The following is a 15,200-nucleotide window of genomic DNA, read 5'->3' as shown; positions in this document are numbered from 1 at the left end:
GCGAAATCACGGTTTCTTTTCGTTTGCTTTGGTCAGCTATTTAATCTCCTTGTTCTCTCTTTCAACTTTTCAGTGGGCTAGAAGAAAGCTAAGCTAGCGCTATTTTGGCTTTGCTGACGCGATGATCAGTTTACTGTCACCATGGATGTCACTTTGAACGTAAATGAAAACTTTACCAGTAATAAAGCGCCAAAATACTCTGACCAAAAATCCTACTGATACAAACTGGCCAACACCTACGGGGGTGAGAAAGACTCCTGCTGGGCCTTGAACGGTCAGAGTAATTACAGTGGGCGCCTACCCAAGATGAGAGGAGAGCGCGAGAGAGACTGATTTATATTAACTTCCCGCCATTTTGGCCACGGAATGTGGCTGTACACCATTGCAATATCTAGTTTGGAGACAGTTAGTATTATGCATGCTGCTTTTTAACTTTACTTGAAACCTATAGAAGAATAGAGACAACTTGATTTTTGTGGAAATGCGTTGTTTTTCAAGCCTGAGCTAGTGTTATCCTAATGATGTACCTTTTCCAAGCAGTATTGTTTATTTTTTTCTGTTGGAAGTTGTTTGATACCAGCAGTCACTTACAACAAGCCTGAACAAAAACGATACTACTTGAAATGAGCCGAGACTGAACGTCTTTTGTTTGTTATGAACGACCAGGCGAGAGGTGGATATTATAACTTGAAACGGCAAATAAGCCCAAACGCACGACATGGTCTGGTGTTATAGTGTTCTCGTGTGTTCGGGTCATCAAGGGTTAGGCCTATGCTGTCAGTGGACGAGTCAGTTGTCGGTCGATGTTTGTAATATTTTCAGTTAGTATACGAGACAAGTCTGCTACTCTGTAATTTTTTGTCCTTGTCCGTCTCCATCGATGCCGGTAATCATGTGGCAAGATGTCAATTTCAAAGCTGACCTCAGTGAAAGATACCGTTGATTTCAAACGATTTTGGCAAACAATTTGATGATAGTTGTGGTCAAGCTTCCATTCTTTAGGTCGAAGTAAATCTTACTGCTGCCAGTGTAATGGAAAATGACAACGCTAGTGCACGGGCCCAGAGGTATTTAGTCTAATTTAAGAAAAGCACGAGCAGCTGCATGGAGCCGAAGTGCCCTAGCTCTTGCCGTACGTGTTTGAGGCCGGTCAGAAGTGAGTTTGGGCAGCGCCTCGACGTAGCTCCTCCCTGTTTGCCTTAAAAATGAAAGGCTATGGAAGTGATTGAAGTCTCAGGGACAAACCCTGTTTTTCACGTTCCGTTTCGGCAAGTGTCCCGGCGTAATAAATTTTTTATCAACACAAAGCAGTGAACTTATATACAGCCCTTTTGTGGCGTGCCGTAACAATGGAGGCGCTATCCATTTGTCAGGAGAAATGGGCTCTTCATCCCTTTCCTCTCTCAACCCAATTCAGATCCTTCGAGCGCAGAATATAAGATGCAACATGAATACTGTTTTCCTGAAAATAATTTATACATGTATATTGAGTGTGAAAGGAAAAATTCAACGTTTTACGCTGAAAAATAGGAGGTCACTATCAGGTAGCAGAAGGGCACGCAATAATTTTTCGGGGTCTTTTCAGAATACGCTATTGAAGATTATGAAGACTGAAGAATTGTCTGTGTTCGGAAATTACCTTCTCTTCATTTGTTTCACAATTCCGGACGTTGTAAACAAATGCCTGAAGGCGGCCTTGAGGCTATACAACTTTCTCTGAGGTAGACCAACTGATCGGGCACTTTACTTTCAAGTAGTTTGTTGTCTTCCCTGGTGTCAACGGAAATTTGTTGCACGAGCCAAGAGAATTTCACTCACTGTCAGTTCCTCGAGTTTCGCGCGCAAAGCTTTCTTTCTGTACATGTACTGTTCTATTTATAATTAGTCAAAGAACCGAATAATTGTTGCCAAGAGCCTTTTCAATTATTGTTGTTGATCAGTTTGGCCAGTCTTCAATGCCACATGAGTAAATCGAAAAGAACAAGACAGAGAGGGTGTAACACAAGAAATTCGAAGTGCGCATTGAAATCTACAAACAGAATCACTTCGAAAAGGCACAATAAGATCTTCAAACGTTTCCAGCAATCCACTTTTAATTTAATCGATTTGCAAGCCGCGTGGACTCATCAATTCGAGCCTCCAAGTCGTGAAGGAAAACCAGACATTTCACGGTAGAATGTCGTCCCGGCTTGCTGGCTCGCTCGTCATGTTGAACAAAGGAGTCGGGCTCTTTTCTTTCCTCTGATACTAAAAAAAGGACCTCTAAAAGCTGTGAAGTTTGTATACAGCGAAAAGACTGCTTTCTTTTAGCACTGCATTGTAATTCTGTGAGAATTCGCTAATCCGCTCTGTGATTGGTTGCTGTGAAAGGAATGATTAGAGCTTATTGTTCTCAGTATGGCATATTTCCTTCTGTAAGTAAATACATTACTAGCCGTCGCATAGTTGTCAAATTCCAAGTCGATTTCAGGCGTTATGCAAAGGCTTCTGTGACTTAAATATTCTCAGAGTAAGTGGGTCTGCCGCGCTGGACGCTAGATTCCGTAGCGAAACTGTGCAATCAAACAGCTCAAGATCGGTTTTCTATTAAGGTGCAAAGTTTTCACGCACTGGGGGGTTGAATACGTCACTTTAATGTTGTGGCTTGGTTCAATCGAATCGCGAATCGATGGATGTCTGTAGCCGCAGTTGATCAATATGGCGACAGCGTGTGGAAGAAGTTTCTCTCTCCTTTTCTTACTCATGTTTCTTTGCTTTTTGGCGCAAGGTAAGGAGTCTTAAGTGATTAATTTTTGATTTGTGCTTTCATAAAAGGTGTGAATGTTCGAAGCATGAACAAATAGAAACCCGCAAGTTTTTGTGACAGCATGGCATCTGCGACTGCCCTGAAGAAACCTGAATGTAAACGAAACGCGCACATTCTCCCTTTGAAAGAACATGTTCTTAAAAGCTAAGCTGAGCTGTTGTCGTAGAAAGTCACGCGAGACGAGAGTTTTAGCTCAATTTAGAATTTTGGCCGAGCAATAATCACTAAGATGATGCCGACTTAGTTTTTCCCCGTGGAAAGAAATCACTAGCTTCTTATTCTACTTGTTCCTTGGTTTCATGAAAACACCGGCATTTAGAAAACTATCTCGATATAATTGGAAGAATTCGAACACCGTTTTTGTTGGGAATTAAGCGGGAATTAAGCGAAGAAGACATTGCAGTGCACGGAATCGCGCGCCAAGCAACTTATGATCTGCGACATGCATATATGCTGTAACGTTTCGTGCTCAGCAGCTACTGCACAGTTTTCACTATGTACATTTCAAGGTTTGCTTTACACAACACGACCTAGATTGTGGCGTAATTACTTCTCGCGGTATACAAAAGTTTTCGTTTTTGTGTGAAGACGATTTTTATGATGAGCGTTCGTATTGTAATAATTGTGTTTGTCCTAAGTATTTATACAACTGGGAACATCGATTTGCAATTTCATTCAAAGCGATGCGCGATGCTCGATTTTTCATCACTCGCTTAATTGCTAGATTGTGAAATATACTTAGACTTTGTGACTAAAGGAAGAGGGCATTGCAAGGACTTGGTACGAAACACTGATCTCTATCACGACTTCAGTTGACGCCACTCGACATTACGAACGTGTTTATGCCTTTGCATTGTTGTCAATACATTCTCTATTCAGCCCAGCAAATTCTTCTCTTTAGAGCCACTACAATGGAACTTTTTTGTATCATTTATTGCTTTCTATAGTTGTGTCGTTTCTTTCAAAGATAAAACTTTTAGTTGAAATTATCGATTCTTTGTTGACTGTTGGTTGTGGAGGAAGTTTGCAAATTGAACGGCCGTGTATGTGTGCGAAGTGGTCCTTTTCGAAACAAAAGAATCTTGCTGTTTAGCTAACCTCTCTATGAATACATCTTTTGGCTTTGTAAGCAGTTTGTCTCTTCTTGTTGTGTGATAAAGTAAGAGAGAGTCGCACAAATAACTGTTATTTAGTGTAGAGCTAATTTAAGCTCGCGTTGTAGTTGCAATTGAACTGAGCACATGATATTGGCTTTAGATATCATGCTGCAACTTCTGTTAGAAAATCAGCTTTCCTCCGAAGTTAGACAAAGATATGTGAAAGGTAAAATCTTGCTTAAAAAACTGAAGTTAAATTTAACATTTCGAGTGAGTGCTCGCTCAATTATAACAAGAAGTCATTTATCTTTGCATTTATCTCACTTGTCACCGATCTCCGCGAAAAGAAAACAGTGACATGAATTGTGCATGAAGCGAGAAGCCGTCATGTGGAAAGTCATTCCTCGCAGTTCATTCCTTTTTGCAGCTATTTGCTTTTGTTCCAATCTAAAGCGCATTACGGATTAATTGCTAGTTTTCAAAGCAAACATAGCCTTATTCAGGGATTTGTATGGTGTCTTTATTTTTTAGAGGTGTTGGGGTTGTTTTTCCTTTTGCTGCTAAACGCGCTTTGTGTCATATTGGGTGAAATTAAAAAAGAGATCAGATTCTTGTGCTAACAAGCCTAATTATTCTCTGTTAGATTCAAGTGACGCTTTGAATTATGTAAATAAATTGTGTTCATTGTACTTGTGCTTAAAGCGCACATGTTTTCTGTATGTTACATTTAATTCAGGTGATCCTGGTGTTAGACTTCATGTTGATTCTAATTTGTAGACGTAGCTTTATAGTTTATTTTACTGTTTACATAGCAATGTTTTCACTTTGTACTTTATTAGATTCATTTGTACTTTATTTGACTTGTGTATGGGTTTTGTCAAGTATAATATTCAATAACAAAGCAATGCCCATAAAAGCAATGCCTTCCGAAAGTATTCCAACTTGGTATAATGATGTGGTCTGGCTGACCAGTAAAATACCACTTTTTATGCCCCGGGGTCCAGACTGAATGCCCTGATATGTTGAAAGAAAGCCATCCTCATGTTTGTTAATTGAATTATCTTTTCACACTATAATCCCAGGAAATTACTGTTTTGTCCATACTTTTTCAAGAAAGCAAATTTGTTTTAAGCAATATACTGCTTTCATTCTCTATTATTTTGTAGTACTCCATGTGTCTTTCACACGTTTTTGTTCAGTTATACCATAACATGCTCCTTTCAATTCAGGTAAAGCCAAACTGGGCAGACAACTGACAGATGTTATTGAAATTATGTGGGTTTCCTTACAAAACAGTGAATTAATGCTTCATTCATTCAAATCTTTCTTCCAAGTTAATAATGATGTAAAAATGTGGACATTTATTATTTCCATGTGATCCTTTCTGAATCAACCTAATACTAATATTTAGGAAGAAAGACTGTCTGGTGAGACAAAGCATTGCATTTTATAAAGATTTAATATTAGTCCTTAGCAAAATGGAGATTACATTCCAATTTTCTGCTGTTGATTTCTGAGATGAACCAATAATAAAGGCTGATCTTTAACAGGGTAGACCAAAATGTTGGCTCAACGTTGTAAATGTTTAATAATCAACTTTCAACTGCCATGGTGTATAGCGACAACCATGTTGCTTGCTTTAGTCTGATCTGCACAAGAGACTTCCGTGCTTGGAGATCTTGCTATCAGGTCAAGCTCTAAATATCATATCATTGTCTTCTCAGTGTGGTTTTACTCCATTGACTCTCCCTCAGCGATGACGGGCTTGTTATAGATACTGGTAGTATATTTTATTCAAGCCAGGCGGTACCAATATATACGTCCCCTGCTGAGAACTTATTTTTGAACTTTTCATTTGATGCTAACCTTCATAGCAAGTTAAGTTTGACAATATTGCTTTATAGTTTGATTGTGATGAATATTCAGTAATAAATTAGAAAAAGCCCCCAAGATATTGATGCAAGTGATCAGTATAAGTGAAAATTACTCTTGCTTTTGTAATGAACAATGAAACCAAATCATTGGTCAACATTTCAAATGTTAAATTGACTGAATGGTTGTCATTTGTAAGCCAAAACAAAGCTTTTAGTTTATTATCACAGCTCTTCAAATGGACAAACTATCAGATTATGGAATGCATAGTTTGAATGGTGCAATAAGACTAACTTAAGTGACGACACAGGGCTGCAATATCCTACAAATCAAAATCATACAATGGTAATTCTTTGATATTACTCAAGTGATTTGCGTTGGTAAAATTAAAGTGATGTACTTGTTAAATCAGAGAACATCACTCTTGTTGGCCCTCTTACATCTGCTAGGACACTTCATGTGGAATGTTGTGGTGATACACTGTAAACAATTTCCACTGAGAGGAATAGAAAGAATGTGAGAGTTTGGAAGCAAGCATCAGTTATCATAACATACTTTGAAATATTGAACGTTCCTCAACTCTGATAATGTTCTAAAGAATGTTAATTGCCTTGGGCACAATGTTTCAGAAAACACTCCCTGTTAAATGCACTAAGTGGGTTGTAAAGCATGGCATTGCTGAATTGTTGATCTGAAAAATATTTTCTGAAATTCAAGTCTTATTATTATAGCTGTAATTATTTTTGTCAATAGTAAACAAAATACCTTTAGATAAATCTGGATTAAGTTGTTTTTTCTTTTTTATGTACATGCAATATTCCAGAGTGTTTTGGATTTTTCCTTTCCAACAGATTGTTTAATCAATATTTGTAGCTGAAAGCAGTGCTTACATTTTGGTAATTGCTTTATACTGCTTCTGTTGTTAAGCACTGGTTTACATGTATCTGGGGTTCATACTAATTTGCAAATAATTTCAGCTCTTCAGAGTGCCTCATGCAGAAAAGTTACCCATACAGTGTAAAATATATTTATCTATAGAGCTTTTACGTGGGGCTTTGAATTGTGTTATTAAATGTATTTTGCACATTTTAAATTGAATTTTATCCTACAGTTAGATTGTTTATATCAAATGAATATCCTAAAGCAGGGAACGTCCCATATAGGGATAACCTCTGACATTTCCTCATATCGTTTACTACATAATTTTTTTTTTGTATGGTATAGTTTGTAACTGGTTACTGTTAAACCAATTTTGAGTGACTAATAATAAAGTTACTACTACATAAAAGTGATGGGTATTCCTGACAAACTTGTTGTAATGTTGGTAGCAATTCAAACATGTTGGATTCTAAGTATACTAAATAAAAGATTCTATTTGTATGTGATCCATCAACCATTTTCAAACTGGAGACACCATATCTCCAGTGAATACATGCAACACAATGGATGTAATTCAAGGTGCCAAACAATCTCATCTAGGTTAATCTGTTGGCCTGACTAATTGAGATGGATGAAATAAAGTTTGACTAGTGTCCCAAGATAAGAGATAAGTTACCTCTTTAATATGTGAATGCAACCCCTCTGAGACAAGTTGAACATCTTTGAGAATTAACTTACCTACATTTATGGCTCCAGTGTTACAACAAAGTTCTGCGACACTTACACATTGTTATAAATCTTTAAGGTCACTTCAGTTAGATAGTACAAATGCACCTTGGTTAGATCTCTGCATTAGTATGATGCTGATTCACAAAGCAATGTTTTAATTTCAGAAGCTGAGAGCTTAAGATGTAGGTGTAGTACACACAACTGTCCTGGCGACCATCTCAATGAAACTTGCACAACTGAAGGTCACTGCTATAAGAAAGTGGAACCAGGAGTTGATGACAGCTATGAGCTCATCACATATGGCTGCTTACCACCTAAAGAGAAGACTAGAATGCAATGTAACACTCCAGATCACGTTCATAAGAAACAACTTTCCATGGAGTGCTGCAGACATGCTGACATGTGTAACACATTGCTGCAGCCAAGTTTACCAACAACACCCTCTCCTACCACAGGTACAGGGCTTTTGCTATTTTGATTTGAAACTGGGTGGGTGCTGCTTTTGGTTTTAAATGAGTATTTGTTCCTAGTTTACATCCTTATAAAGTATGCGAGGACAAATGTATGGTGTACAGCTGCCAACTGGATGAACTGTTTGGTTTGTCTCATTACTACAGTTCATAGAATTTTGTTTGAAGTAAACAAATGTGGAGGTGTTAGAAGTAGGTTTCCCTGCAGGACTCAAAAATAAAAATATCTTAAGTGACTGGCAAAGGAAAAATAGTAGCCAAATGCAAAAATGTAACTACCAGAAGGTATAATAACAGGAAATAAGAATGTAGGGCATCATTAACATCACTATAGGGCTTCTGGTTGTGGCCTTGGAATAGATCGAATTATTCTCCACTGAAGTGACTCAAAGTAGCAACCAAGTGATCTTCAGATGAAAATTATGCAGCTAAATGCAAGCCTTCTGAAAATAGTCCAGATATGCTATATGTAAAAGTGATATAGTAATAGTAATAGTCATAATTTATTTTATGTCGAAAAAGTGGAAAGTGTTTGCACAATCTTCCCAGCCAGAGGCTCATGATATGTGATGAAACTTACTGTCATTGAGCCACTTTTGCACTAAAACACTTATCCTTCAACCATGCACACTTAATTTAAGGTGACCAAAGATTAAATTTGTCAGGGCAATATTTTAATTATTGATATAGTTGCTTGATTATATCTTTTGCTCTGGTGAGTTTTCTTAGTTTACTCCTGAAATGATCTGAACAAAACTTCCACAATCCTTGATATTCTTGGCCATGATATTATTCTACAGCAAACAATTATTGAGTAACTGTTTTACCCAGGAGTAGAGTTATCATATTATAACAGTATCATTTCTTACCTCCAGGAAAGTAAACTTGAAATCCACTATCCAATACTTAACCATGTGGATATATATTGATCACGGCACTTAAGCCTCAAGAACAGAAACTAAGTCTTGAAATCCACTAACCCTCACTTAACCAAACTGATAATCTGATCAACACTCTGCTACTGGAGTGGAGCAACAGTATCTCTATCAGTAGCTCTACTCTTCTGTTTCATAAACATTCATAGGGAAGAATCCTGTTAGTTAATCCACTAACTACTTCTGGCTTAATTTCCCTCAATGTTCAATATATACTGTTTTGACCCAGGAGTGATCACATGGTCAATTTCTCTCCAGAATTTCCCTCCAACTCAAGCATTTATTCATCATGTATCTTATATTATATGAAACTCATTATCGTCCTCATTGTTGTTGTCACCCTCGTGGTCGTCGTCATCATCATTACCATAGGGAAATTATCTTCTGTTAATGTTCTCCCAAATAGTAACAATAAAGAAATGTATTAAGGTAAGTAAGGAGAATTTGTACTTGCATGCTTTTGCCAAAACGTATACCTATTAATAGTGTTTTTTACCTTGTTTTAGTTGAGACTGTTGCAGAAGAGTCTGAAGATGGTGTCACAGAGCAGTATTCCATTCTCTTTATCAGTGCTGGTGTTTGTGTTGCAGTGTTTATAATCTTCCTTGGGGTTCTTTGTTTCCGGTAAGTACTTACTGTTTGTCAGTCTATTTAATTCTCCTTCACAGATTTCATAAGAAGCCAGGCTTATACAGAGGTCTGACCCCCGTTAAAACTCACACAGCCATCTTCTTTTCACTGGTATAGTTATTATGCAAATGTATGCCTGAGGTTCTCAAAATTAAATGAAAGCTTAGTCCTTTTTTAATCAGCTGATTAGCAGTGCTCATTAAGTGTTACAAACAGCCAGTTAGCCACAGACAGCTTAAAATTCATTTTAGATGGTGCTTTGGAAGGAAAGACAGCCAGTTTATTCAGGAGCACTTTTGCTATTTTAGGCCTCAAATTGTATTTTTAAGAGCTTAGACGTCAAAACTGATGGTTTCTTGAAGAGAACATCTCCAATCTGAATATGCCTGAATGTCTCTCCAACATATATACCGTGTAGAATTGAAAATGTGTAGTGAAATGGTTCACATGATGTTTTGTTTCTAGCTTTAGAGTATCACGCAGCAGAGTTCCTTCACCCCTCGATGTTGAGAAGTATGCACATCCATATGTAACACCAGGAGAAACGCTCAAAGATATGCTTGATCAGAGCTCTGGTAGTGGTTCAGGGTTGCCACTTCTGGTAAGTAAAAACATGCTATTAATGGAACATTAAGTAATCTTAGAGGAAATACTGACTATAATGTTAAAAATCATAATAAAAGTACTGGCCAAAAAACAGCAGATTAAGGTTCTTGTATTTTGTTGTCTATATAATAGGCACAGTGCAATTACTCAGATTCCCCTTCATTCTTGCAAAAAAGTAAAATTGGTTTACCCTGGAATATAGGTTGAACATAATGATGTTGTCTTACGTCCATCACCCTGTGAATTTCTTCACTTGTATGTGGTTGAATTTCTTTTAGGTTCAGAGAACCATTGCCAAACAAGTCACGCTTGTTAGGAGTGTTGGTAAAGGGAGATATGGTGAAGTGTGGCAGGCAAGGTGGCGTGGAGAAGATGTAGCAGTCAAAATATTCCTTTCCCACTGTGAATCCTCTTGGCAAAGGGAAACAGAAATCTACCAAACTGTTTTACTACGTCATGAGAGCATCCTTGGATTCATAGCATCAGACATTATTGGAAGCAATCAGGTTACACAGATGTACCTGATATCAGATTATCACCCTTATGGCTCATTATACGATTTCTTACGGTGCCATTGCCTTAACAAGAAGACCATGATCAAACTGGCGTTGTCTGCTTCTGCCGGACTGACTCATCTTCATACTGAAATCCAAGGAACAAAGGGCAAACCTCCTATTGCACATCGTGATATTAAGAGCAAGAACATCCTAGTAAAAGAAAACCTGACCTGCTGCATTGCAGATTTTGGACTTGCTGTTAAGTACTCATCAGAAACTGAAGAGATTGACATCAAGCCAGACACAAGAGTAGGAACTAGAAGATACATGGCTCCTGAGGTGTTAGACAATGCATTGGACACTAGACACTTTGCCGCATTCAAGATGGCAGACATTTACTCTTTTGGACTGGTCTTGTGGGAGATTGCTAGACGGTGTATTTCTGATGGCAAGTATTCTACATTTTGTCCTGTATCAAAATTGGAATAATTAATAAGGCTGATTCAAGCAACCCATGATAAGTGACCTATTAAATAAGTAACTCCATTCAGCTTCCAGAGAAAGCTACTGACAATGAGTGAAAGTGTCTCTCTCTGTATGGGATCAATTTGTTAGATTGCTCAGCGAGGACTTGAATCAAACAGCCAGAAGCAAATAAACACCAGGTCACCATGCCTTCCACAATTGAAAGAGAATTCATAATGAAATTCTGTGCTCGAGTTAGTCACAGCTGCAGTGTACAAATGTACATTATACATGTGTGAATTTCTAGAACTTTCTAACTTGTTCCTTATTATTTCAGAAACTGGTTTGTGTGAAGAATATCAAGTACCCTATTTTGACATGTTGCCTGGAGATCCCTCATTTGATGAAGTCAAGAAAGTTGTACTTACAGAAAAGAAGCGGCCTTCAGTGCCCAATAGATGGTATCGAGATGAGGTAAGATTTGTAGCTTTGTAGTAATCATAGACCAAAAGCAACAATACCTATTAGTAAGTAATATGAATAAAAGAACATCATATAGAACACTTAGAATTCAAACTGTTAGCCCACGCAAAGGTAAAGTATGTCAGCAATGTTAATAAATGATAAATAAATAATAACAATAGAGAGGAATGACCCTCAATGCTTTCCCTACCAAAATAAAATTATCCATGGGTTATTCTACAGATTTTGTACAGTATAAATAATTAAATTTGATACATTAAGCTTAAATTTAAGTTTTGTGTGCCCTCTCAACTACAATATCTTGAAGTCTAAACTGAGTAAATACTGTCAAGAAGGGATCAAACTTGCTAGTACTATCAAGCCATGCAAAAGACAAGATTAAAGGCTCTTAAAATAATCACCTGTGAATCTCTTTACAGTCTCTTCAAACAGTGGCCAAACTGATGACAGAGTGTTGGGCAAACCATCCTGCTGCTCGGTTAACTGCTTTGAGAGTGCAGAAAACTATGAACAAACTCAAGAAGTCCATGGATTATATAGACCAACCATTCAGTGTTGATGATGACAGCCCTCGCACTAGTGTTACAACAGCATAAAGAGGAAGGCTTGTAGACTCAACACAGGCAGTGTTGATTGCACTGAGGCTTGCCTGTCGATCAAGAGACAGTTAGCAGATCTATGTGCTAATTCTCATGATTCTGCTTTGAAATTATCCAGCCATGAGTAGAACAAGAACAAAGTACCTTACAAACCGACAGGAATGTACTTTGTACATTTTTCACTTTCCATTTACTCAAAAACCATGTAAACTGCCCCCAAGCTGAAGGGCATTTAATGATGAAACAAATGTAATTAATGCCTTTCAGTTTTTACTGTAGATCAAAGTTTGTTTCAGTTTAAAATGGAACATTAGGGTATGAAGGGGGAATTCTAAGGGAATTTAAAACAAAAATGGATTTAACAACATGGGTTTCAATTGCCATGTAATTGGTAAGTTCTGCAACAAGAAATACCCTCCATAAATCAAAATAAGTTCAAAGAAAGTATATTATTGCAATTGCTGGAAAGAACACTAGCTTAGTATGTGTCAGGAAAAGTATATTTTTTTAAGATGCTCCCCTGTTACTTCCCAATTTCAAGAGTTTTATAAACCTGTGAGTCAGCAAGCCATGCGAGCCAAAGGGCGAGCCATGCGAGCCATGCGAGTCATGTGAGTCATGCGAGCCCTAGTAAAAATGTTAAGATTTTTTATTTGTTACATTTACATTCACATGAGAACAAGAACAAGAGCAACGGAACAAGATGAATAAGATCGCAATATTAAATTCTTGCAATATTAAATTCTAAGGGAAGGGACAACCACATGCAGCAGTCAGCCAACCGACAAAGTTTTGGTAACTCTGATTCACTAAAGAGCGAACCTGTTAAAATTACGTGATTCACTCACCATTCTTGATGCCAATACACGGAGTTGCCCTGAAGTACTGTTCTCTTTTTTCTTGATTGATTTTCAACTTGGATATCAATGAATGACAGGTGCCAATGGATACCATTCACTTACCCATTCGAGTAGCAGTGGGGCGGTGGAGCTGTACGTTTCTCTCAGAAAATTTCTTTACTTTAGTCCTGAACCTTAATAAATTTTTGACGCATCGTTTTTATTTTTTGCGGATCCTGGGCGATTTGAATACGCAAAAGTTTCTCCAAACAACAAAAATATGAAACAAAGAAAAAAATTCATCACACTCAGGGTAGCCATGATTACTATGATGCAAGACTTGGCACGATGTATATGTGCAGAAGTTTAGAGCATTTTTCATATTTGCTGCACCAGCAATAGTTCTGGTAACCGAAGCGAGATTAGGATTTTCTTTTGGGAATATTTCAATTGTAGGCACTTTTGTAGCTAAATTTTTATTTAAAATTAATTTCCCAGGCCCGGAAAGAGAGAGTACCCTAGGAGCGAGGTTGTACCGTTTATACTCGTCCCCAGGGTCATCTCCGCTTTCAAGATGGCGGGCGAGCGGTTTATAGCGATAGTTTAGTGATAGTCGGGTGTGAGATCTATGTTTCTTGGCGAAACGTCGACGACCTCCCAGACCAGTTGAAGAAAAAAAAAATACTCCCATGACTTGCATGACTCGCATGACTTGCATGGCTCACACCGTGGCTCGCATGGCTTGCTGGCTCGCAGATTTAGCAGACCCCAATTTCAATGGTTTTGTTTTTGGTGACTGTCCCTGAAAAAGTGACCAGTTACTGTAGTGGTGCTAATTATTGTAGATTATTGTATAATAAAAATGTACATAGGATTTATCATTTTGATGTTGGAACTTTAATAGGTACTTAATCACAGGGTCATGGAGGTTGACTACTAATTTAGCAAAGATGGAAAATGCACAAACTGAATGGCTGCCTAGTTTGTTTACATAAATTTATTTAACATGGGCAAAATTTTGTGTTAACATTTCTTATCTAGATACAGAATTAAAAAATTACCTCTTCCACGTTATCTATATATGTGGCTTCATGCAAATGAGTGATTTATCTTTTGGGGGAGATTATTGTTTGTCATGAGTGTTTTGATACACACCTTACATCTGAGTACCTTGTGTCCAGTCCTGTGTGCTGTTTACTTCCCACTTACTTGTATCATGTTCATTCAATTTTTAACCCTTCATGTAGCTGTTAAACTCAAGATTCGTGTTAACTAATTTGCATAAAACTATAAAACAAAAAAAATTGAAAACACTTATCAACAGTTTAAAGGTCAAATCTTTTTAATGACTAAGTTTTCAATGCTTTGTTTTTGGTTTAATGTGTGTTACCATGACCAAAATAAAGGAACTTCAAAGATTAGCTATGCTTAAGTCTCAAGTTTAAAACAACTAACAAGTGTCTTTTAGTAATCCTACCTGGTCACAGTTACTGTACTCTAATTCTAAACCTAAAAATTAACAAATTGATGTCATTTTTTATGTATCTGTCCTCTTATTGATGATAAATTGCATCATAACATTGTCAAAGTGGCTGTGTAACCACTCGCCTATGGCTTGTGGTTCTGCAGTAAACTTTGACAATGTTATGATGCAATTTATCATCAATAAGAGGACAGACGCATAAAAAACTGACGTCAATTTATTTTTTACAATAACAAGACCCGAAAATGGTCAAATGCCGGGAATAAATGAGGGGAAAAGACGTGGTAAACTTGTCTTAAACAAAGATAAGTGAATCGTATTCACTTTTTGATTGGCTACTTAAAAAAGTCCATAAAATCTCATTAAAAGTTGACAGACAGCTGAAAGTTGAACTTGAAAGCTTGCATAAATTAAAATTTTGTACATCTGTGTTCTTACTGATGATAAAAATGAGCCAATCAGCACGTGAGAAATTAGACAGTTATTGTAAAATATGTAAATTGATCCTTATAGTTTAGTCTGTTTGAAATTTTTCGTTGGTACCTCTCAGGTTGAAATTTAAACAAAAAACTGGCGGGCCAGGAGCTTCGCTTTTAGGCTTGGCTAAATCTATGTATTATTCATGGGAGGGCCGGGGAGTACCGGTAAGTCAGTGCATGATTACTTCCTGTTCCAAGAGTGTTCCAGGTAAATCCTCATTGTAGTCGCTGAGTATCTTATGCTTGAAAATAGAGGAGATATCTTGTAAGTTCTCTCTTTCTCTCAATCATGGAGTTTCAACAAACTCCTCAACCTGCAAATGAAAGTGAC

The 15,200-nt window shown here is 37.4% G+C and overlaps 1 protein-coding gene across 1 annotated transcript; it reads left to right on the top strand.

Moving 5' to 3' along the window:
- Window positions 1-2,419: 2,419 nt before the first annotated feature.
- Window positions 2,420-13,987, top strand: LOC110051727 (bone morphogenetic protein receptor type-1B-like). Its single transcript, XM_020757790.2, has 7 exons — window positions 2,420-2,767; window positions 7,548-7,838; window positions 9,295-9,412; window positions 9,884-10,019; window positions 10,303-10,969; window positions 11,324-11,460; window positions 11,889-13,987. Exons 1-7 carry the CDS (start codon window positions 2,698-2,700, stop codon window positions 12,063-12,065), a joined length of 1,596 nt encoding a protein of 531 aa, XP_020613449.1. The 5' UTR covers window positions 2,420-2,697; the 3' UTR covers window positions 12,066-13,987.
- The last annotated feature ends 1,213 nt before the right edge of the window (window positions 13,988-15,200 follow it).

Source organism: Orbicella faveolata, unplaced genomic scaffold (assembly GCF_042242905.1).
Source record: "Orbicella faveolata isolate gen_17 unplaced genomic scaffold, um_ofav_v1 contig_46, whole genome shotgun sequence".
Taxonomy (NCBI): domain Eukaryota; kingdom Metazoa; phylum Cnidaria; class Anthozoa; order Scleractinia; family Merulinidae; genus Orbicella; species Orbicella faveolata.
The sequence above is the reverse complement of the archived record's forward strand: the minus strand, read 5'-3'. Positions and strand labels throughout refer to the sequence as shown.

Excerpts from the sequence above, each read along its gene's own strand:
- LOC110051727 (XM_020757790.2), top strand. The coding sequence starts at position 2,698 with ATGGCGACAGCGTGTGGAAGAAGTTTCTCTCTCCTTTTCTTACTCATG. Across the intron at positions 2,768-7,547 it reads TCTTTGCTTTTTGGCGCAAG|AAGCTGAGAGCTTAAGATGT; the intron begins GTAAGGAGTCTT and ends TTTTAATTTCAG. Across the intron at positions 9,413-9,883 it reads CTTGGGGTTCTTTGTTTCCG|CTTTAGAGTATCACGCAGCA; the intron begins GTAAGTACTTAC and ends TTTTGTTTCTAG.